The sequence below is a fragment of the Platalea leucorodia genome (assembly GCF_965183815.1).
Source record: "Platalea leucorodia genome assembly, chromosome: Z".
Classification (NCBI taxonomy): Eukaryota; Metazoa; Chordata; class Aves; order Pelecaniformes; family Threskiornithidae; genus Platalea; species Platalea leucorodia.
Window position 1 is genome coordinate 32,105,338 of NC_138858.1, and position 21,949 is coordinate 32,127,286.

General features: G+C 39.9%; 2 protein-coding genes across 4 annotated transcripts in view; one reads left to right on the forward strand and one right to left on the reverse strand.

The window, feature by feature from the left end:
* The window catches only part of UHRF2 (ubiquitin like with PHD and ring finger domains 2), a 93,890-nt gene extending 90,475 nt beyond the window's left edge, over positions 1–3,415 (forward strand). For all 3 annotated transcript variants that reach the window (XM_082336437.1, XM_082336438.1, XM_082336439.1), the window contains 2 exons: positions 837–935; positions 2,363–3,415. In XM_082336437.1, coding sequence (XP_082192563.1) covers positions 837–935; positions 2,363–2,509 — 246 coding nt within the window. In that variant the 3' untranslated portion in view covers positions 2,510–3,415. The remainder of the gene's footprint in view (positions 1–836; positions 936–2,362) is intronic.
* Positions 3,416–6,480: 3,065 nt separating this feature from the next.
* The window catches only part of GLDC (glycine decarboxylase), a gene marked incomplete at both ends in the record, with an annotated part of 44,910 nt that continues 29,441 nt past the window's right edge, over positions 6,481–21,949 (reverse strand). Inside the window, 9 exons of the mRNA XM_082335402.1 lie at positions 6,481–6,624; positions 7,633–7,713; positions 8,396–8,568; positions 9,781–9,876; positions 11,149–11,260; positions 12,321–12,462; positions 12,890–13,002; positions 13,465–13,614; positions 14,511–14,636. Coding sequence (XP_082191528.1) covers positions 6,481–6,624; positions 7,633–7,713; positions 8,396–8,568; positions 9,781–9,876; positions 11,149–11,260; positions 12,321–12,462; positions 12,890–13,002; positions 13,465–13,614; positions 14,511–14,636 — 1,137 coding nt within the window. The remainder of the gene's footprint in view (positions 6,625–7,632; positions 7,714–8,395; positions 8,569–9,780; positions 9,877–11,148; positions 11,261–12,320; positions 12,463–12,889; positions 13,003–13,464; positions 13,615–14,510; positions 14,637–21,949) is intronic.

The window sequence follows — 21,949 nt, forward strand, 5'->3', positions numbered from 1 at the left end:
AGTCATTTTTCTACAGATTCCTGCCCATAATTTTGGTAAGATTTCCATTTGGTTGCCATTAAAGGCAATAGGAATCACTAGCTATGAGTTGCTACTGTGAAAATGTAGATCTTTCTGCTTGAAACAACCTTCCCTTTTAACTAAATAAATGTAGTTTAAGATAAATCTGGTATTTTAAAAATTATTACAAAGAACTGTATTTTGATTACCCATAGATCTGCTTTTTTTTCTGTGCCTAAGCTTGTATTCTTGAGATATTTGGAGATCACTGACGTGCCGGAGATAAGCATGCTTGTGTGTGTAAAACACCTGATACAAATGTATCTGGAGATTCCTCAGAGATGCCCTGAGATTTAAAAATCAGAGAGGCTGATTTACGCACTGCAGAGAATTTGGCCTGAGGAGAGAAGAAGCCATTAAGCTAGCCATAATCCATAAGCACAGGAGGAGGTGCAGAAGCGGCTTGCTTGGGAGAAGTTCCCTTGGCAGAGAAACAGAGATCTTTCAGGGACATGCAAATTTCTAGCAGCAGTTACTAAACACAATTACTAAATTCTCTGACCTATGCTAAGAATCAGGCATGAAGGGCCCTCCGGTCTGTTTCATTTTGTTTATAACAATACTCATACAAACAAGTACATAATCTTTAAAACATTAGCTCTCTGATTTATGGAAGAGCAGGGAAATTAAGCTGCTTCCTGATTGCTTTTAGAAAGCTGAACTCATGGATATGGAGGACTTAAGAACTTCTGGAAGTTCATCATCTTTATATAATAAGTGGCATTTGGAAGAACTGTAATACAGTTTGTCTTTTTTATTCCTTTGCCCTACACTAGAATTTTCTGAAGAAACTGGAACAATCCTTTATGTGTGTCTGCTGCCAGGAGCTGGTTTACCAGCCAGTGACAACAGAGTGCCTCCACAACGTCTGTAAAGTAAGAATGAACTCAGTCTTGCTCTGGGCTGTTTTCTTGGCTCTGAGACACAAGTCACCAAAGCCATATGTGTTTTAGAAAGACAGTAATTATTGCCTAACATGCAAAAACATGCAACAAGTTTGCATTCAGTGATTGCTGTGTAGCCTTAATTTTATGTAACAAAGAGTGGAAGTACAGTTAGTATAGTTCCTGATAGACATAATGAGTGAAGTTTAGCATTGCTGTCATTCCTTTGTGATCACTGAAATTACACTAGGAATTGGTTTGGTCCAGGAGCTAGATGTTGGTAGAGTAACAATAATTTAATTTTACATAGTTAAGGAATAAAACCAGATTTTATAATTGTGTACCACTCTTACTAAGAGTTGTTGAAAGGATGCAGGGTAACTACAAGAAGATTATTTGGGCTTATTTGGAGTAAGTTATGTTATCTTGTTATTCTTGGCATTGTTTATGTTTGGTAGGAGGGCCACAGAAGTCAATTTATAACTCGTGTATCTTAAAACCTTAATCAGCTGGATATAATGTAAGAAGTTTGGAGTCCAGTTTGTACTAGAGTTAATTTTTGTAGCACGAGTGTATATAGAATCATACGCTGAATTGTGCATGTTTGAACTGGGCCTGCCATACCTAGTATTTCTGCCTAAGAGCCTAAAAGGACTCAACACTATTATCATCCTAGTATGATATCTGATAATGCGAGTTCACTGTTCAAGAAGTATCTCTCCAGTAAAAATCACTGTGTTGTTATGGGTGGCCTGCACACACAGAATGATTACAACTCCTTAAAAAAACATAAAAAGTATTGGGAAGGGGTTAATACTTGTAATTATGGAAATTGGAAAACCCTGGAGAAGAGAAAGCTGAATGGCAACAAACTCAGAAAGCACAGAATTTGAAGATGTCAGCAAATATTTGCGAATAAAAAATAACATCCAGTTAAGGTTGTAAGGAATAGTTTGATAGTAAGCTGCTATGGCTGTTGGGGCACAGATCTGCCCTGATAAATTTCTGATATGCAGTTCACATGCTTGGGCTATCTGCAGCCTGTGGTAACCTAGTAAGGAGGGCAGCACTGACGCTAATGTGTTAGAGGTGATATTATTCTATGTATGTCTTTAAGGCTTAACTGAATCTCATTTGATGAGGTAGACGGAGATTGTTACATAAACAATATACCTGGTATACTCACCTTCCTCTTGAAATGAGGGTCTGGAAAACTGTAGCAATCTAACCAGGAAGCTAGAAGGAAGATGCAGATGTGGCTGTGGTAGGCACCAGAAGGCTAGGTAATGACTTTCTTTTTTCTGGTAGTACAGCAGATTGCATCTTTGGTTTACAGTGATTCCTTAGTTTTTGCTGGCTAAGCTGTCAGTCTAAAACAAAGTTCTCACAATTTACTTCTCTGTCTTTGTATGTCCTAGAGCTGTTTACAGCGCTCCTTCAGAGCTGAAGTCTTCACCTGCCCTGCCTGCCGCTATGACCTGGGAAAGGGCTACACCATGATTCCCAACAAGATACTGCAGACACTACTGGACCAGTTCTTCCCTGGTTACAGTAAAGGACGATGATGTGCTCGGATCCTTCCATACTTCTCCCAGTGACTTTATAGACAGTAAAGGAGAATAAACATGGGAAATTCAACAGTGGACCAGCCAGCTTGATGGGACTCAGTATATTGTCACATTTTGAAGCAGCTAACCCTCTTCCCCTCATAGCCATCTTTTTGGTGTAGTAAGAACTCTAATTCTCAGCTGTCTTTTAACATCAAGGGTAGTTTTGGCCAGTTAACATAGTTTTTAAAGGAAAAAAAAAAAAAAAAAAAAAAAAAAAAAAAAAAAAGAAAAGCCTCAGCTCTTACTGGCCTAGCTGATGCTTAATTTATGATTTGTTTTTTTGTAACTACCTCAGGACAGAGGAAAATAAATTGTGGGGATGACAAAAAGTTAGTGAAGTTTTAGCTACACACTGCCTCCTGAATATTAGTTGTGCCTGGTCCATGTGGTTTGATTTACAAGAAAAAACCCAAACCAAAACAAAAATCCACAAAAAACAGCAAAAAAAACAGAAACAGCACTTAAGCCAGCTGGATTAAAGAACAGCAAATTCTGTGGTGTGCATAATCCTTTTTTGTCTTTTTCTTCCATTATGCTGTATTTTTTTGCAAGAACAGGCTGATTTTTAGTCTATTTTTGTGAGCTTCATTGTGCTTTTCTTGTATCTTATGCAAGTTGACTACTAATGACTAATGAGAACAATATGAATGCATTGTTGCTGCATTAGTGTAAAGTGATCTGTGTTTTTTGCACTTAAAGAGGGTATTCAAGACACTCTAGTTGTGTAAAAAATATTTCATATAAAAAAGCCACTTCTGTATTAGTTAAACTGTATGCTTTTAGTAGGTCTTGTATCAGTGGCAATACATCTACATGGCATTGAAGGCAGTGCTAGCTTGGAGAGGGTTCAAATCGCTTCATATTGTGATCTGAAATTTTATATACAATATATCCCCCCCCCAAAATATACCTTATTAAATATTTTATGATTCAGAAAAGTTGCTAATTTTGTTTTTACTACCATCCACTTATTTAAACCGTAACATTTTTATCGAAATTTTTTTTCAGGTTACTAAATACTTTCTTTAGGTGGGCTTCTTATTTTTCAGACGTGAGGCTTTATATTCCTTAACTCATTTCTCAATGAAAAAAACATTGTTAATTAAGAAAAAAAACCAAACAACCTGACACCAATATCCATGGGCACAGACATACTCTATAGCAGCGGCTGTCATGTAGCTACTCCGGTCTCTACTGAGCATTTGAAGGAAGCTTGTTAGTGCTCAACCCAGGTCCCGGAGATGGAGGGAGCCCTTCCTGCCCCACTGGCGTTGGCGGTGCTTGCTGCCAGAGCCAGCTTGGGGCAGCTGGGAGTGGTGGGTGGCCTGCACAGGCATCAGTCAGAGATTCCCATCGTAGGCATGGGGCTGCACTGACAGCCTGTAGCCTGCAAAGTAGGCACATAACAGAAGGAAGTACATATGTCATTCTCAGTAATTTAAGATATTGCCCTTACACTGGTGTGGTAATGAACCGATCATTGAGGTGCACATAGCAGCACTGGTTTTTGTGGCTGAAAGTTAGCTTAATGGCTTATTCACTTCATCCCAAATAAGTAACTTCTCTCTCTCCCCACTCTCCCCCTCATTCTACTTAGGATTTCAGTTGCATCCAAAATATATAATGCTGGTACTATCTCTGTAGTCATAGCTGAACAGTTTTGAAATATTTAACTCGTCAGCTTTTTCTGTGCTTACTAGGATGAGGGTTCAGCCTTTGTTCAGTAGGTGAATTGGTATTAGTGTTAAGCACACAATTTAAAAGAGCTGTAGACAAATTCTTATATCCTATTGAACTTCTATGTTTTACAGAACAGTAGCTGAGTATTTTATGGGGAAAACATGTAATTTTACCTTTGTAACAATCATTGCATCTGTGCAGTAAGCATAGTTGAGTGCTGTGAAATATTTTATACCTTTTAATGCTTTCTTACATTTCATAGCTTTTACCAATTAATTGATTAGATAAATTTGTTGGCTTGAGGCCAACAATGAGAAGTTCTCTGCTTAATACAAAAATATGTAAACCAATTTTTTACTATGTCTTTCCAGTGACAGACACAATCAAGCAACATGAAACTGCCTTTAGCAAACATTAAAGTAGCTTGACAAGACTTCATGGAGTTAGATTGGCAATGCAGAAGGACTGTCCTTTCCTCACATTTCCAAGTTTGCAGATTCTTTTCACAGTTTTTTACACCCTTAGTGCTATATCAGTAGCTACCAAAAGGCACCCTTTTCAATACGAAATTCTAGAGTATAAAATTCTAATTTTCTTCACTATGTATTTAGACATTTTAGGACCTAGGTGCAGCTTTTCACATAAAAACTGGCATCTGACCTAACCTTCCTTTAATGAAATCCATTCCTGTCTCCTGTCATCTGCAGCCTCTTTGTGTAATTAAAGCCCCCACTGAAGTCTAAAGGTAGGTAATGAAAAAGTTCCAGTCCCGAAACTTTCACTGTAGAGGACACAAAAGTACAGTACTTAAAATAGTGCTGTGAACACTAGCCTTGTTTGTGTCACTTCAGAGAAAGCTCCCAGGCATGAGTGTGCATGTAGACCTTCAAGGAGAGGATGAGTAGTTGCTGGTTGTAAGGTGCAAAAGTGTGCGGTCCTTTCCCCAGTCTGAGGGTTACCCCAGAACCTGCTTCCTCATTCACCAAAATCCTGCTTCGTGTGGCTGAATGAGATTGTCTCTACAGGGGCGCTCACTTGCATCAAACGCAAATAAGACTGCACAGATCCGCTCTCAGGTTCCTTTCAAATGCGCTCGTAATGCGTACGGTCTGTCTGCGTAACTGGTGAGGGGACTGGTTTTATGTAGATTTGACTGGGAACAGATCAGAAGAGGCCTCTCTCCAAGGTCTGCATTCTGGCCGCTGAGTAACTGAATGCGGCGTGTGTGTAGCAGTAGGGCTCTGGTCTCAGGGTGCTGTCGGTATTCTTGGACGGCCAGAGCTAAAGCTGTGAATCAGTTTTCACACAAGCTGTAGACTTACATGACAAAGCAAGGCAAGTTGAGTGCACTGTATAAACCAAAGCCAGTATCCAAAATAAGAGATCTGAGAAACTGTGGAAGGAGAATACTTTGTTAGACAAAATCTAACTCATACCAAGCAGTTCACAGTCTGACAGAAAAGGGGTTTCCTGCCTTCTCCAGAATAAGAGGAGAGGATTAGATGGAACTACAAGGAAAAACTGATGTCATATAGAAAAAAGTTAAGTATGTTACTGCTCACTAAAACTGATCATTCTAGCTCACTAAAAAAAATCGGTGACTTATTTCAATATTAATCTCTGCCAGTATTTTGCTTTGTGTAGAAGCTGCTACTGCTGTGGCAATTCTGACAAATCAGAACTTTAGCTTCACAATTTCATACTGCTCTGTTGGATAAATCCAGCTGAAAAGTTAAAATCCAGAACATGACAACGCTTAAAATTCTGACCAAGTTTATTAGAGTACTAACATTGGTAGGTTAAAAAAACAGTATGAAATATTAACACTAGCAATGCTAGTGGTAATATGTGAAGTAAATTAAACAATCTACTTCATTTTTTTTACAAAATATAAACAATTACTCCTGCAGTTAATATTCACTACTATTGCCTTATGCATCTGCATCTTTTCTACTTTTTTTAACTGTATCTTCCATGCCACTTTGTAAATTGGGTGTTAATTGTTAAAACTTTAGCACAAAACAGACAAAATGCTGAATCAAGGCAACTTCAACATCAACTGCTGTGGAACAATCACATTTTGTTTACACCTAACTTACTGATTTTATTTACATTTTAACTGAGCAGTGATTCAATAACAAACACGGTGATTATCCAAAATATACACAGTATATAAATCCCCTATCAGGTCTGGGAGGAAAAGGCCATCCTGATGGACTCAGAAATCCAGGCAGCTGGAAGCAGTCTTATGAAGATGCTCTCTTCTGTTCAGAAAAGGGAGATTCGTAGGCTTCCATTGGTGGGCAGGTACAAACCAGATGTTGATCTCCATATATGTCATCAATGCGAGCAATTGTGGGCCAAAACTTGCTTTCAGGCTTCACAAACGGCTAGGTACAGAAGGAAAAAGTTATTTTAAATTTTCTACCAAGCAAATCTACATAGTTGTAATAGACATTAGAAGTTTTAAGAACGACAAATGCTGGAAAAGTGGATTTTTCTAAGGGAAGTCATACTTCAAATCCATTTGCAGTTTGCAGTCCCTAAAAGTTAACATGCACGTATAATAAAGTTGGCAGTCAGAAGAATATTTAGATTTTCAAAAAAGTGTACCCGTGTTCTCTAACAAATGCTTGCAAAGAAGCAGTTGTCGTGGGACAAAAGAAAACTATGACCCTTTGAATAAATGGCTTACAGATAGGAACCAAGAAAAAGTGGAGGAGACTACCAAGACCTATGCTGTTCAATATAGTTATAATATAATACATAAAACAAGGTGGCAAACTTCACAGGTCCAGTTAAATTCTTCCTCTTTGAAATAAGTACGTAGCAATAAAATAGATGCAATTCAGGTTTAGGTGAGAAAAGTTACACATATATTTAGCTGTTAAGATTGTGGAAGCAATTTTATGTAGTGCTCCGAAGAAGTTTGATGTATCCAGCTCCAGTTTGACCTTTATTTGTAGCAGGCTTACATTGATGTGGCTTGCCCCACGCTGACCGTGCATCTTGTCAAACTCTCATCCAAGTTTTTTGGAGCAGAGCTTTGAATGTCTGGATGTCGGACTTTGTTTTGGGAGCCCCTGGTGCAGTACGTCAGAACTGAATGGGCTGTTTCCGATAGGAATATCCAATATCAAAGTGCTGAGATTTAGAAATCCAAGTTTGCACTTCATATGTAGACACTTTTTTTTTTTAAGATCTTTTTTCCTTGTCTTGAAAAAGAAAACTAATGGGACTACTGTAGAGCTCACACACATAAAAATTGAGCAACAGTAAAAATGGCTCTGAAGTTTTTATTCTTACCAGATTACTTCATCTCCAACTGACCAGAAAACCACAGAGCAGAAAGCACATTTATGTATTACCACACCACTAGGATCCCATTATTTACTCACCAGTGGGAATGCTGCCACTTCTCTGGAATAAGGACGATCCCACTTGGAAGAAGTGACACAGTTCAGAGTATGTGGTGACATCTACAAGCAAAAAGACATGTTTAGGACATGAAATTACTGAATTCAGTTGAATGTATCAGTGTGAACGCCCTTCAAGTTCACATTACTACATATAAATAATTACTGTCTAGAGAGTCTCTTGAGAGTACCATTCATCTGGGGAAAAAAAGACAGATTTAAAACAGGAAGCAAGTCAGTATCTGGATTTTTTTCAGTTTGCCTGAAGATACTACCCAAGGTTTGAATATGCTTCCAACTTTTCACTAAATCCCCTTGGTATTTAAAAAGTCAGTACAGCATTACAAGAGATGAACAGAACTTGAGCCTATAGCAATTTTGTGCTGCAATCTTTACTTTACTGTTAGTTTTAAGGTCATTCCACTTCCCTTCTTAAACCAGATAAATAAGCATCTGTCCTTCATTACTTTGAGATGGCCTCAAAAATTATAGATCATGTGCTTGCATAAATAACTTCCTCTGCTCTGTCAGCAAAGACCAGACTTCTGACTTGAAGAAGTCAAAATTCAAATTTTGGAATAGTTTAAGGTTTCTAAAAAAGTCAAATTTCAAGAAGTTCATGTGTTCATTGCTGCACACAGTTGTTTTCAAGAGTACTGAAAGACCAGGAAGTGGGTTCATATAGTCTCAAGTAAGTCTCAAGGGCTAAGCTGATGCTGGTAGCTTGCTCTACATGCCATCTTACCTTTAGTGGGTTAATTTGGGGGTCCATCCTGCCTTCCTCTATTTCAGCAATTTCCTGCCGAATACTGATCATGGCATCACAAAATCTGTCCAGCTCTGCCTTGTCTTCAGACTCTGTTGGTTCAATCATAAGTGTTCCTGCCACTGGCCAGGACATGGTTGGAGCATGAAATCCTGATAAAGAAGAAGTCAGTCACTGACAATAGGTTATGAGTTAATATATGCATTAGCTAGCAAATGATTCACAAATTCAGCCCTTTCTGTAATCCTTACAGGACTGCACTCATTGGTAGTGTTGGCAGGGTACTGTAGAGGTAAGACAGGCTTTTCAAGTATCTTTAAAACTGAAGGGTAATGCCATTGTATTATTTGCAGTAGAGTTACACACTGATTTAATGAAATGCTCTTAAAACCTGCTCTTTTTGCTTTGCTACTTTTCAGCCCGAAGTCTGTTGCTTCTTTTCCAGGTTATTTCTGTTTCTGCTGCTCACTTCAGTAGAAGTGTTTTGTCATTTTACCTTCTTATGACAAGATGAACGGCAAAGTGAGAAGAGTATAGATTTCTGCGCTGGTAAACAAGGTAAAAAGAAAAGGTGGTCTCTCATAATACCCTTTCTGCATTTCTGCTAATTACAGCCTCATGACACTTCTCTTTCAGCTGCAGAGGATGGAATTTTACTAAACTTATCGATGTAACTCACCTCCATACCTACTGAAAAGTGTATTTGAAGTGCTGCATGCTATTTAAGGCCATAGCAGCCCACTTAACAAAGAGCAGGAAGGGTGGGTTTTTTGGTATCACAACTGGCCTTTGGATTATTTCACTGACGAGGTATTACTGGTTAGGGTTTTAACAGCTTTTATGCATATTTGTTAGAAGCACAGTTGCATAGGATCAAGCAGTTCAGTGGGTCATCTTGTCTGGCAGCTAAAGAGTAGCCATGATCAGATTCTTCAGAGCATGTGTACAAAACTGCCTGAACTGTATGAGGATGGAACCATTTAAATCCTATTATCCTACTTCAAAAGTATTTAAAAGTATTTATTTCTTTTTCTCTTTTTTTTTTTTTTTTTTTTTTGGTGTTGAAATCATATTAAGCTCTTGGCTCCAACCTACTTGCTCCAATGGTTAAGAGTCATGTAATTGCCAATTTGAAGGGGCAGATTACAAAACTGGGGAGGTAGCAGCAAACTTGTAAGTAGCTGCTACAAGTCAATTGATGCAAATATCTCTCTAAGCCCTTAATGAACATGAGGCGACCTGGAATGACTGTTGACAGATTTACCATCCATAAGCAGAGGACTAGAATGTTTCTGGCTCCCTTTAGAAGAGATTTAGGGAATTCGCACTTACACTGCTATTTTAAAAAAAGGTATTTGACTTACCGTAATCCTGAAGTCTCTTAGCAAGATCTACAGCTTCAATGTTTGCTGTTTTTTTGAATGGTCTTGTATCCAAAATGAATTCATGGGCTACATAACCTGTAAACGAAAAAGCGTACACTATGTTTACTTACTAGGAAAATAATGCAATCTACCAGTCTATTCTGATTGGTTTTGTGGAGAACATGGCAAAAAGACAAATTAAAAAATATCCACATGGGCAAAAACTCAAACCTGAGAAATTATCAGCTAAGAGATATACAACTAGTATTTGAAGACTGGCCTTCTGAGTCCCACGTCACATTAAGAAGAGCCTTCATTTCCAAGATCAGAACTAGGAAACGGTGGTCAAAGTAGCTCTTATAATTTACAAGTACTCTGAAAAATAATTGGATTTGTCAGTAGCCCAACACCATTTGGGTCTTAGGCTATCTTGAATTAGCCATGTACAAGATAATCAGTTTCACGTTACACCAGAGAAAAGCTCAAATCTGGTGTTATAGAGAGGCTAAAGATGTAAGTTATCTAAATTTATATCCACGATCCCGGAGAACCTTGTTCCATTTCATTGCTGAATCTTTCAAAATTTGCAACTTCCATTCGCTTCTGTGAGGAAATAATATATTCTTTTAAAATGCAACCTGCAGATTTAGCCAAGGTGTACTCCATTAAATTTAAGACATATATTTTGAAGAGCGTACATATTGTACTGAACTGGGGTTTGGAGCCATTCAGCTTAAACAAGCAAAATAGCATTCTCTGATAGTTACTCCACAATAACAGAAAATTCTTTCACCTCTTTTTCATTACTTCTGTCCTGCTGCAAGACTGGAGAGCTGCAGCAGGCAACTACAATGTAGCTAAAAGTATTTTGCATTGACAACAGGAGTCTGCCCAGTCTCACAAAGGAGAATAACGAGTGGAAATGAGAGATTTTTATTTTTTTTTTCCCAAAGAAAGCGTGCAAGGGAAAGTGCAGGTCAAAAAATTGCTTTCCATTCTTAAATTGTTGTGCCATTGGTTATGGGAGATTTGGAGGTGTCAACTTTGTTGCTTCTATTTTTCTACTGTGCATTAATCTGATACTAGACTTCAAGAACAATTTGATGCCCAGGTTTACTCCATCTTTTGTCATCATTTCGTCTAATTACAAACAGGCATTTTTTCTTCTACTTGCAAGTATCTCAATTTCATTGCAATACCTCCACAGAAGCAGTGTGGCAGGTTATTTCCCTCCTTGTGAACAACATCAAGAGAAGTCTGAGATGCAGCTGTCACGTAGCATTAAAAAAGAACCATATTGCAAGCCAACTTCTACACTAGGAAAAAAAAGTCAGCTTTGTGGAAGAAAACAAATTGTCCAATACTTGCCTCTTGCTCCTCTGAAAAGGATTTTGTAGTGCTTCTCTAGCCTCTTTGCCATGTAGTTTGCATTTAGTATAGCAATCTCAGAAGCATGTTTCAGACCTTTTGCTCCCATTGTCTGAAAGAGGAACGACATGAAGAAGCAGATCTAAAAACACTCCCAAGCAAGCTAAGTGTGTCTTGTACTGGCAAGCGTGATAGACAACAGCACCTGAATGCATCTGGCTAGTTTTAAGGCAGTCATACGGCTATTACAGTTTTCCACACTACACTCACAGAAAAGCACTGGATATTACTTGAGAGCAACTTTCGTAGACATAGCTTATGAGACTGCTTACTGTATAAGAGTTTTTGCTCTTGAAGTCAACAAATGAACAACCCAAACCTCTGCTCAAACTGAGAAGCTCTGAAATGAATCGAAAAAAGTGAGCAGAACTCAAGAATGTCCTCAGCACATTTGTAAGAACTGCACCATTCTTACTCCCAGGCAAAGAGCATCCAGAGAGCTGCCTAAAAAGCTATGTGTGCTCTCTGTACAGATGATCCTGATCTCAAACTCTGCTTGCTGGTGTCATGTCACAGATGAGACTGTGCATTAAAAAATTACATAGATCATTATCAAGTTGTTACACATCCAAAGCCAAAACTAAGTTCAGTTTTCAAATTCAGTAAAATCCCCTGGAATTCAAGTTCTTATTAAACAGATTTTGGAGAGTTAAATGTTACAGACAGGTCAAGTGTAACAATACTGCAGCATGCAACAAAAAGTATTATTGGAAGAACAGTAATTACCAAGTAGCTTTTAAACATGATAACTTCAATGTCCAAGACAGTGGAGGGGCAAGCCTGATTGCAGCTTTCTGCCATGCCCACTTGTCCCAAGATTTATTACAGACAAGAAACAGAAGAATTAAGCAGGCTGCATAGATACAGCAGTTGTCTTGCCATCCTTTCCTACTGCAACAGATGGTAACAGGCTGTTCTATTGTCCTACTGGAAAACAAGGAGGTTCAAAGGATGTAAATAACCTATAACCGTGCTGTAGTCATATCCATTTCAGTCTGTGCAAACATCTTATGATGAGTTGGTCTTAAACCTGTTCCTGTGGTTCCAGTGGTCCTCAGACTTCCTGAAAGAAACAGTCCCTCAGCTGATATTCTTTATAAAAGTCTACACACCTTGATATACACCCAGGAAATTGGCAATATAGCACTGGAACCCCAAGGTGCAGCACTGACAGTACCCAAAGGACATGCATCCTTATCCAGCTGTATTTTGATGACAGGGTGGGTAGGCAAGTAGGGAGCCAAATGTTTCTTCCTAAAACAAAAACATTGATTTTAGAACTTAAATGTGTGTTCCTGTGTTACCATTTCTGGACAGTTTCAGCAGTAGCTTCTCTTCACCTTCCTTCCAAACACAGTCCTCCAGGAAGTCTGGTCTATGTCTTCTTCAACAGAAAGTTTATTAAGGTAACTGGTGAAAATGGAAGATGGCACTTGCTGAGCAAGGTCTACCATACACACTAAAGGGTCAACATGAAAGCCAGGGTTTGGGAATACACGTGAACCTGACCATTCGTGAGATCAGCACATGACTATCCTGGAGAAGGACAAAAGTTTACAAACAACAGTACACCTCTCCCATTCATGGCTCTGTACTTAAGTAAACTGCCAACCAAGATTCACTAATGGATTTTTTTTTTTTTTTTTTTTTTTTAAGAAAAGGCTAATAAAGAGATACCCACACTCCAATTGGTCCCATTCCAGGTCCTCCTCCTCCATGAGGAATGCAAAAGGTTTTGTGAAGGTTTAAGTGAGAAACATCAGAGCCGTAATCTCCAGGACGACACAGACCCACCTGTGAAGGGAATACTCTTGTCTCAAAATACTGTTTACATGCCATTTTAAGACCTATTACTTCATTCAAAAAAAATACATTGAAAAAGATGCTATATGTTTTTCCATTTTTCTTTAATGTGATGCATCATAAACAAGACTTGATGCAAACAATTTTTTGCTTTAGGAATTCTTATTCATGTCTGTAAAGAATGTCTTGGACAAAGATTACGCACACTAAGCCAATTTCAGTGAACAACCCATACATCTTACAACACATTTCAAGGCAAAATCAGATAAAAGGGAATTATTTTCACCATCTAATTTTTATTACTGTTCTTCGAAGCCTCACCTCCTCCCCCAAACACTGTGCCATCTTGCGATGAAGCTGTGTTATGGTCTGAACTGAGTACTGCTGTGCTATTTTTATTCCAAGGAAACATACACTCCCAGTTGTAATAAATGTACCTAGGAGATTTTGTACCTGGGCATTCATATTTGCTCCGTCTAAGTAAACCTGGCCTCCATGTTTGTGAATCAGGTCACACACATCTCCAATCTCCTCTTCAAACACACCGTTGGTGGAAGGGTACGTGATCATGATGGCTGCCAAGTTCTCTTTGTGCTTGTCGACCTGGTGGCAGGGAAAGAGAGAGAAAAAAAAAAAAAGGTCATTGAGGTTCCTAAAGCTTCTTAAGAGAAGATTCTTACAAAAACATGTAATTAAGGTCATCAAGTGTTTTACAGGTGAGAAGCAAGTTTATCAGCAGGTAGTCTAAGTCATTTATAGTCAGCAAAAGATACTGGGCTCTTTCCTTCAGCAATACCTATGGAAAAAGAGTGTTTTCTCAATAAATCAGAACTTTAAATCAGGGAAGGAAGCATGGTATTAAAAGATGTATGTATAATAGTCACTTCTGGGACCATAAGACAAGCTAAGTGAAACATCTGGCTTTCAAGGTAATGTGATCTAATGACTATCCCCCTACTTTCAGCAATACAGTTCTATGACTACCATAAAAGCCTGCTCAAATATGTATTTTTGGAAATGTGTCCTGCTAATTCCTTGGATTCCCAAGATTCACCTGCAGCTAATCTAGTCAAAAAAGTGAAAGAAGTTGCCTAGCAACACCTTCCCCAGCAGAGGTGAGCTTGAACTTCGCTAAGCGAAGGCTACAGTGCAGTTTCAAATGCTTCACACTCATGAACATGCTTCATTCATTTCAAATACTAGATGTAGACCAAAAAAGTCTGCTATAAAAGAGCCTACTGTGTAGAAAGACTCTCTGGGCCACTCATGCACCAAAGATCCTCAAATTAAAGGAAATCTCACAAGTGTCACGTGGTTAGTGTCTGAGTAAGCAAAAAAAGGAAAGAATTACTTATCCTTTTCAAGCATGTATTCGCTATTATTGCCCTTTTTTCTCTCAAAGAAAAATCTGATTCAGCTGCCAACACTATTACCTGTAGAGGAGAAGGAGTGTTCCTGCCTTGAAAATTAAAGATAATTAAATATAATTAAATACTTACCATTGCTTTTAAATGGGAGATATCAATGCTCCCATTTTTATCCACTTCAATTGGCTGAATCTTCATTCCTGCCATTTGGGCACTTGCTGGATTTGTACCATGAGCAGATTTAGGAATAAGGCAAACCTTAGAAGAGAAAAAGAAGCAGGGGCTAAAGTATAACTAGTTAAAAAATCTTAAAGCATTATGGTCTACGCTCAGCTACAACTCATTATCAAAGTTTTCAAAAGGGATCCTGAGGGAATGTTTACCGGCAAATTGCCACTTCTACTGAAGGATGCAACTGTCAAGTTATATTCAAGTATCGGCATCTAAATACTCATTAAGAAAATAAAGTTTCATTTGCTGCATAAATCATATTTAGGGCTGCAGTTCCAGAATATTATTTCTGATACTCACATTTAAAATCCTTTCCTCTCAGCCTCCTTTTTTTTAAAAGATTTTTTTTTTACAGTAATCAGTCTCCATATGTACAATTACTTGAAAGGTAAAACTATCTAATTCCAAGTTTCCACTACATCTTCAGCTGACTTCCAAAGCATTTTCTTCTGTATTCTATTCAAAACAAAAATTTAGACTGAAATATTTTGGCTATTGTGAAGAAGTTTCTCTACACAGAAGTTGCTCTACACAGTTCATTTAAAAAGAAAAAAAAAAGAAGTGCATTCACTTAAATAAATGTAGGTCCTTGTTAGTGATAGTTAGGGAAATGGAGCTCAGGCTATTTCCAGACATTTGCTAGGAAGTCCACCCCTTCTTGAGACAATAAATATACCTTCTCTAAAAAAAAATCCTTTGCTTCTATTCAATGAGGATATTGAAACATTTGTCTATTATGATTCTCTTGGAAGGATTAATTGAACTAAGTTTATTAAGATACTCAAACTTAGCTGCATTAAATAACTGACAGTAAGGCACTTTTACTTTCATGAGAAACTGCATGATGATCTCCACCTCATGTTCCATGGAGATGCTGAGACAAACGTTAACTACTTTAAAAGCTATTCCTAGGAACTGACCCATCTGTCTCAGCACAGAAATGTAAAGTGAGTCTAGACTGCCACCCAGCCTTGCTGGGTTGCATCTGCAGCTGCTGGGTACAGAAGTTATTGATCAGGCAATAAAATAGACCGATGTGAGCTGATAGTTAATGTTGATACTTTTTTTCCACGAGAGGGCACCAAATCCAAATGAGGCCGACTGCAAGAAGCTTGGTTTGCTGGTTTACTTACTTTTCCCAGCCCAGGAGAAAAGGTCACTTTAGTTGAAAGGCCAATATTTTGTGGCGTTTCTTCTTTTTTCCCTTTTTTTCCAAGATTATCGTGATTTTGCTATAACATTTGAAATCTGTTAAGTGTAAGTAACTGCAAGCAGCCTTCAGGGTCTCTCTTCTATGCAGTTAACCTCTGGGTATTTCTGGGCATAGAAGGACCATAGACACTCACAGAAGCCCAAGGATCTTGCACAGAATAAGAGAAACAGCAAAGCATACGTGGATAATCAGAAGATAACTATCCAAAGAATAAAACTGCAACCTAATTTCACTTCCCAATGAGTAAAACTACTCACAAAACAAAGCTTGTATTTGTAAAGAGTGGATGATTTCCAAGAAGTTTGAAATTATCTGGATGCAACAAAGAAACAAAGACAGAAAAAGACAACACGCACTATTCAATTTTAGGTAGTTTCCTCACAGAGAGTATAGTTCTCAGGAGGTCATGACAATGACCCTTCCATTTTGAGAAGGCAAATGAGTTCCAAAGCCAAGTATAAAATCAGGTTCAGAAAATATGGATATTACTGCACTAATGACTTTTTTCCTACTGTTTAAAGCCAACTCTATGAGTGTGTGAAAGAGGAAGATCTAACTAATCTCAGATTTCCAAGAAGTTTTTGATGTGGTCCCAAAAATGTTCCTAAGCTAATTTCCAGTGGGGTAAGTAGGAAAGTTCACATAGATAAGTATTTCATGAAAACACAGAAAGAAACACAAAAAAGAAGAAGCTAAATAGTCAGTTTCCACTGTGGAGAAAGGTCATCCTAATAGAACGTTATAAATATCTGTGCTGGTTCCCTAGCATTTCAACTTACTCATAATTGGTTTATGATGGAGACATACAGTGAAATGCCAAATATCCCATTAATAAAAAATCACCCAGGTCACTAAAAGAACTGATTACATAGTTCAGAAAAGAATACACAGTACCGAGTAATAGCATTCAAAACAGAATATACTGGAGCCAGACAGATCTAGAATATTGCACAAGAAAACAAATCTTATCAATACACAACTGGGATAGTAGTTTTGAACTTATCGCCACTCAAAAGATCTTGCAGTGTTGGGGGGAAAAAAGCAACTGCATTAAAAACTAGAAAGGAAATACAGAACAAAGAAAAAGGAACACAGAAGCTCCGAGGATAACCAACGCTATGAGATGGCTTTTTTGAGAAGGATGGACAAGTAACTGGAATCCAGCTAGGAAGACAGAAATGAGGATGGATAAGGATGTAATAAAAAATTTCAGAATTAACACATGATATGCCAACTGTTAAGAGGGAAGAACTGTTTGAGAATCATCTTTCAAGAGTGAGAGGGTATTAGGTGAAATTGTAAGATGTCAAGTTCAAAAAAATAAGAGGATGCATTTCTTATGAAGACATACGATTATATGATAATGGATGATGATTATATGATAACGGGTGATAAAGCCACAGAACGTTTTCTCCAAGATACTGTACATATCAGAAACTTCCGCATAAGAGGTCAAGTGATCAGATTTAATTGTAGAAAAATGCATAAGCAAGGCCTTTGGATTCCTTTGGATCAGGAAGTTCCCAAGCCACAGATACGTAGAAGCTGGAGCCGTGTGCTGGGTATCATTGTATACTTGCTTTGTCCTTGTACTCCTCGTTGTAAGAGGAGTCTATCAGTCTGCCACTGACCACTGTAAGACTGGATGCTGGAACTAACAAACTTTTCACCTGGGCTAATCTGGCTGTTCTTATATCACAAACGTGCAATCATCTCTCTAAAATGAAACTTGCTACACCAACTTATGACATTTATTGAATTTATTCGAATAGATTCCAGACTATTCCAGTTCCAATTAAACTTATAGCTAAAACCTATGATTAATACAGCCTTTCTTCCAGGCATCACAGATTGTTCAGAAAGCATCTAAAGGAACAATATTACCTTCAGATTTTTCAGCTGTAACTGCCTGCCATTAAATGCAAATAAAGAATTCTCTTTAAAAGAAAATTAGAATTCAAAATTCTATTAAACATGATGTACTAGTAAGAAGGGATTCCTCTTTGGGGTTAACTACAGTTGTATCACCTCTCAGGTTTACAAGAACTCTCTTTTGTCAGGTTACAACTGTATAGCTGAGAAGTGACTCCTTGAGGTGAAAGCTTCAGGTAGTTAGTATAGAAGAGAATACAAATCAAGCCTTTAGACTCTAGTGTTACCAAGTGAAGATGATCTTCAATGAATCAAAAGTGATTTGCATTATTCATCTGCAGTTTTTGTTGCCCTTGTAAAGCAAGGTTACCTTCATATACCCTACAGAAATTTATTTGAAACAGTTTAAATGGACAAGAACTAGATGAACCTAGAAACTTCTATGAGTACCTACCAAGGCATACCAGAGGCTTGTCTGCTTCTTCTGTCAGGACTGGCTATACTGGGAACCAACTGACGTTACAAGCAGTGTAAGTTTTAGATAATCAGTTCCTGTTCCCTTTGTAACTGAAAAAGCTGGAGAGGGAGTGTCATACCACGTTGAAAAGGCAAAAAAATGTTATTGCCCATTTTCTTTTGAGGCACGGACATCTGGGCATAGATCCATCTCACTGAAGATCTGAATCACTGTTTCACATTCATGAGTAGCCTGTGTGATGGCTTCAATGGTTAGGTCCACCCCTTGATCACCAATCTGTAGGTTTTAGGTGTCTCTCTAAATGTCCTGATATTTCATGGACCCACTAGCTATGAATAACTCATCAAGATCCCAGTCCAGGTCTACTTGAGTCACTTAAATTCTGGCAGCCTGGCCTACCTGCTCTTTGTTTCGGTGTTCTTCAGTGGTGTTGCCTTTGGGCTTGTGAGCACCTGTATGACATGTACCTTTACAATAATGCTTTCTACCCAGGCAGCAATGTCTTGCCAGAAGGCAGCAGTCCAGATGGGTTTACCTCTGCACTGCCAGTTGGTCTGTTTCCAATGATGCAGCCACTCACAGGGCATTTGCCACCATCCATGAGTCAGTATTGACATAGAGTACTGGATGCTTGTCTCGTTCAGCTATCTCTAGAGCCAGCTTCTGGAATCTGGCTCGACTTTGATGGCTTTGACAACTTGTTGTGTAGGGCTCTACACAGCAGCCTTCCACTTCTGATGGTTTCCTACAACACAACAGGATCCACTGGTAAACAGACCATACTGCTTTTCACCTTCTGATAACTCATTATATGGTGGCACTTCTTGCACGAGTCACGTCCTTGAGTGATGCTCTGAAATTTATGCCTTCTGATGAGTCCATGATCTCTTCCAGGATTCCCGGGTGGCTGGGGTTCCTCATCCAAGCTTGTTGCATGACCAACGCTGCCCACTTACTCTATGCAGCGTCCTTTGAACATCCAGTACAGCACAGGCAATCGTGGTGCCAAGAAGAGCTGTGCTTCTGTACCAACAACTTCTGAAGCAGCTCAGCCCTGCTTGTACACTGCTAGTATCTCTATTTCAGTCAGAGTGTAGTGGGCCTTGGATCCTATATACCTCCAGCTCCAAAACCCTAAAGGCTGACCTTGTATTTCTCCAAGTGTTTTCTGTCAGAGGCTCCAGTTGAGGCCATAGTCCTCAGCTGCAATGTAGAGTATGTTTCTCACAGCTGGTCCCATCCAGATGGGCCCAAGGGCTACCGCACGAACTATCTCCTCTTTGATCTGTTCAAAGGCCCATTGTTGCTCAGGGCCCCACTCAAAATAGTTCTTCTTTAGGGTCACTCAATAGAGAGGGCTCACAAGCTGACTGTAACCTGACATGCACATGCATTCTCCAGTAATCCACAATGCCTAGACAAGCCTGTGTTCCTTTCTTGTTAGCTGGTGGGGACATAGTTACTATCTTATTGATTGCAGCCCCACGGGTGTGACAAAGTCCATCTTGCTGTTTTAGTCCCAAGAACTGGATCTCTTGTGCAGGTCCTTTGACCTTGCTTTGGTTTTATGGCAAAACGAGCTTTCCGAATGATCTGCATGATTCTTTTCCCCTTCCCAAACACTTCCTCTGCTGTGTTGCCCTATACAATTATGTCATCCATGTATTGCAGGTGTTCAGGGGTTTCACCCTGTTCCAGTGCAGTCTGTATCAGTTAAAGACTGCTAGGTAGGTAGGGCTGTGCTTCCAGCCCTGAGGCAGTCAGTTCCAGGGGTATTGGACACCCCGCCACATGAAAGGAAACTGTGGCCTGCACTCTGCTGCCAAATGGATAAAGAAAAATGCCTTGGCAATATCAACTGTGGCATACTGCTTGGCCGCCTTTGACTCCCGTTCCTACTGGAGTTCTAGCTTGTCCCACACGGCAACACTCCATGGTGGCATCACTTTGTTCAGGCCATGAGAGTTCACTCTTACCCTCCACCCTCTGTCAGACTTTTGCACTGGCCTTATGGGACTATTTAAGGGTTATTAAGTCTTGCTTATCACTCCTTGGCTCTCCAATAGATGAATCAACTTATAGATGGTAAGCAGGGAGTCTCAGCTGGTGCGACACTGCCATTGGTGCACCGTCATGGTAACAACCAGCACCTGCTGTTCTTTGTCATGCAGCAACCCTACAATGGAGAGGCTAGGCAAGGCAGACAGTTGTTTAATCTTCTTTGTATCCACTGTGGCCACACCAAAGTCCCACCAGTACCTTCCTGGGTCCTTGAAATACCCTCTTCTGAGGTAGCCTATGCCAAGGATACGTGGAGACTCCAGGCTATCACAATATGGTGCTTCTGCCATCTGTCCCATTAGGCTCACCTCAGCCTCCAACACAGACAACTGTTGGCATTCCCGCTGTCACTCCACAAATCCAAATGGGTCCCACCCCCTCCTACCCTGACAGCTTTATAGTACACTGTGTACAAGTATCCACCAAAGCCTTATAACCCCATGGATACAATGTGCCACACCATCGAATCCTACAGTCCATTAAATTTTGTTACCCCCTTCCTCTGCCTAGCCAGAGGCAGGGACCCTTCACTCCTGATTGTAGTATTCGCTCTCTGACTTCCATAGTGTCAGTCCCTTCATAAGACTCAGGAGAAGAAGCATTTTCAGCCCTTATTCTGTGTCGGGGGGCCTGCTGGTGGCTTTCCACTGTCTTGGCAGCAACTGGTGCAGCAGACTTCTTGGTTGGTCCCTTCTTAGCGGCTGTAGTTCAGGTACACAGGCTTCTAGCTTCGAGGTGAGTGCACCGTGCCTCTTCCTCATGTCCTACCCCGGCCATGCAGCAAGAACCAGAGGGTGCCATGTGGTGTACACCTAGGGCTCCCTTTCCCTCTGGTACAGGGAGGCTGACTCTATAGGGCACCTCTGACAGCCAAGACACTGCCTGTGGGGATGAGAAGTGGAGGGATTCTCTTTGAAACACCCCGGAACCAGCAAGACAGTCTCTCCACAATTAGTATCTCAACATGTGACCGGTCCATCATCACCAGCGAGTTGGCATATGACACTGATGCTTTTTCCACAGACCTCCTCTACATGGCCCAGGTCTACTGGATGTCATGCAGATCTGTGGAGACCTGTTTGTTGTCCAGGTCACTGCAGACCACCTCCACCACTGCTAATTCTCTTAGATACTGAACACCTCCCTCAGCAGGGGTTCAATTGCCTCAGTAATTGACAAGATCACCCTTGAGAGGACACCTCACACTCAACAGGAACCACTTCTAGAGGCTGCAGACTATCAACTGTCTTCTGATTTCTTTGTTGATTCCCTGGTCCCTAGCAAGGGACACCAGCTGCTGGACCTCCCTTCCCTCAATTCCTGACTATCCCCTGAGGTTTGGGTCCCTGTCTCAATCATTGTGTCCTTAGAAGCAGAGGCCCACTTTCCCCTGTTACTGCCACAGTGCTAGACAGAGGCCCAACAGGGACAGACCAAGCCCCAAAACAGTCCTAGGAGCTGCTGGGTCTCATTGGGGTAGGCAAGGCATCCTTCCATCAAGTGGTGTGCCAATTCAATGGGATTGTATGCCTGTTCAGATGTAAAATCCCAGGTTACAGGAGGTGGTAACAGCCCTAGGCACCTGCCCAAACCCTCCGACATGCCCTGTCACCCAGGGATCGACTGCCTCGGGGCACATTTCTCTGTCAGCTCAACAAGTTGTTTACTCTTACACAAGGACCAAACCAGCTTCCACGCATTCAAAAACAAGCCAAC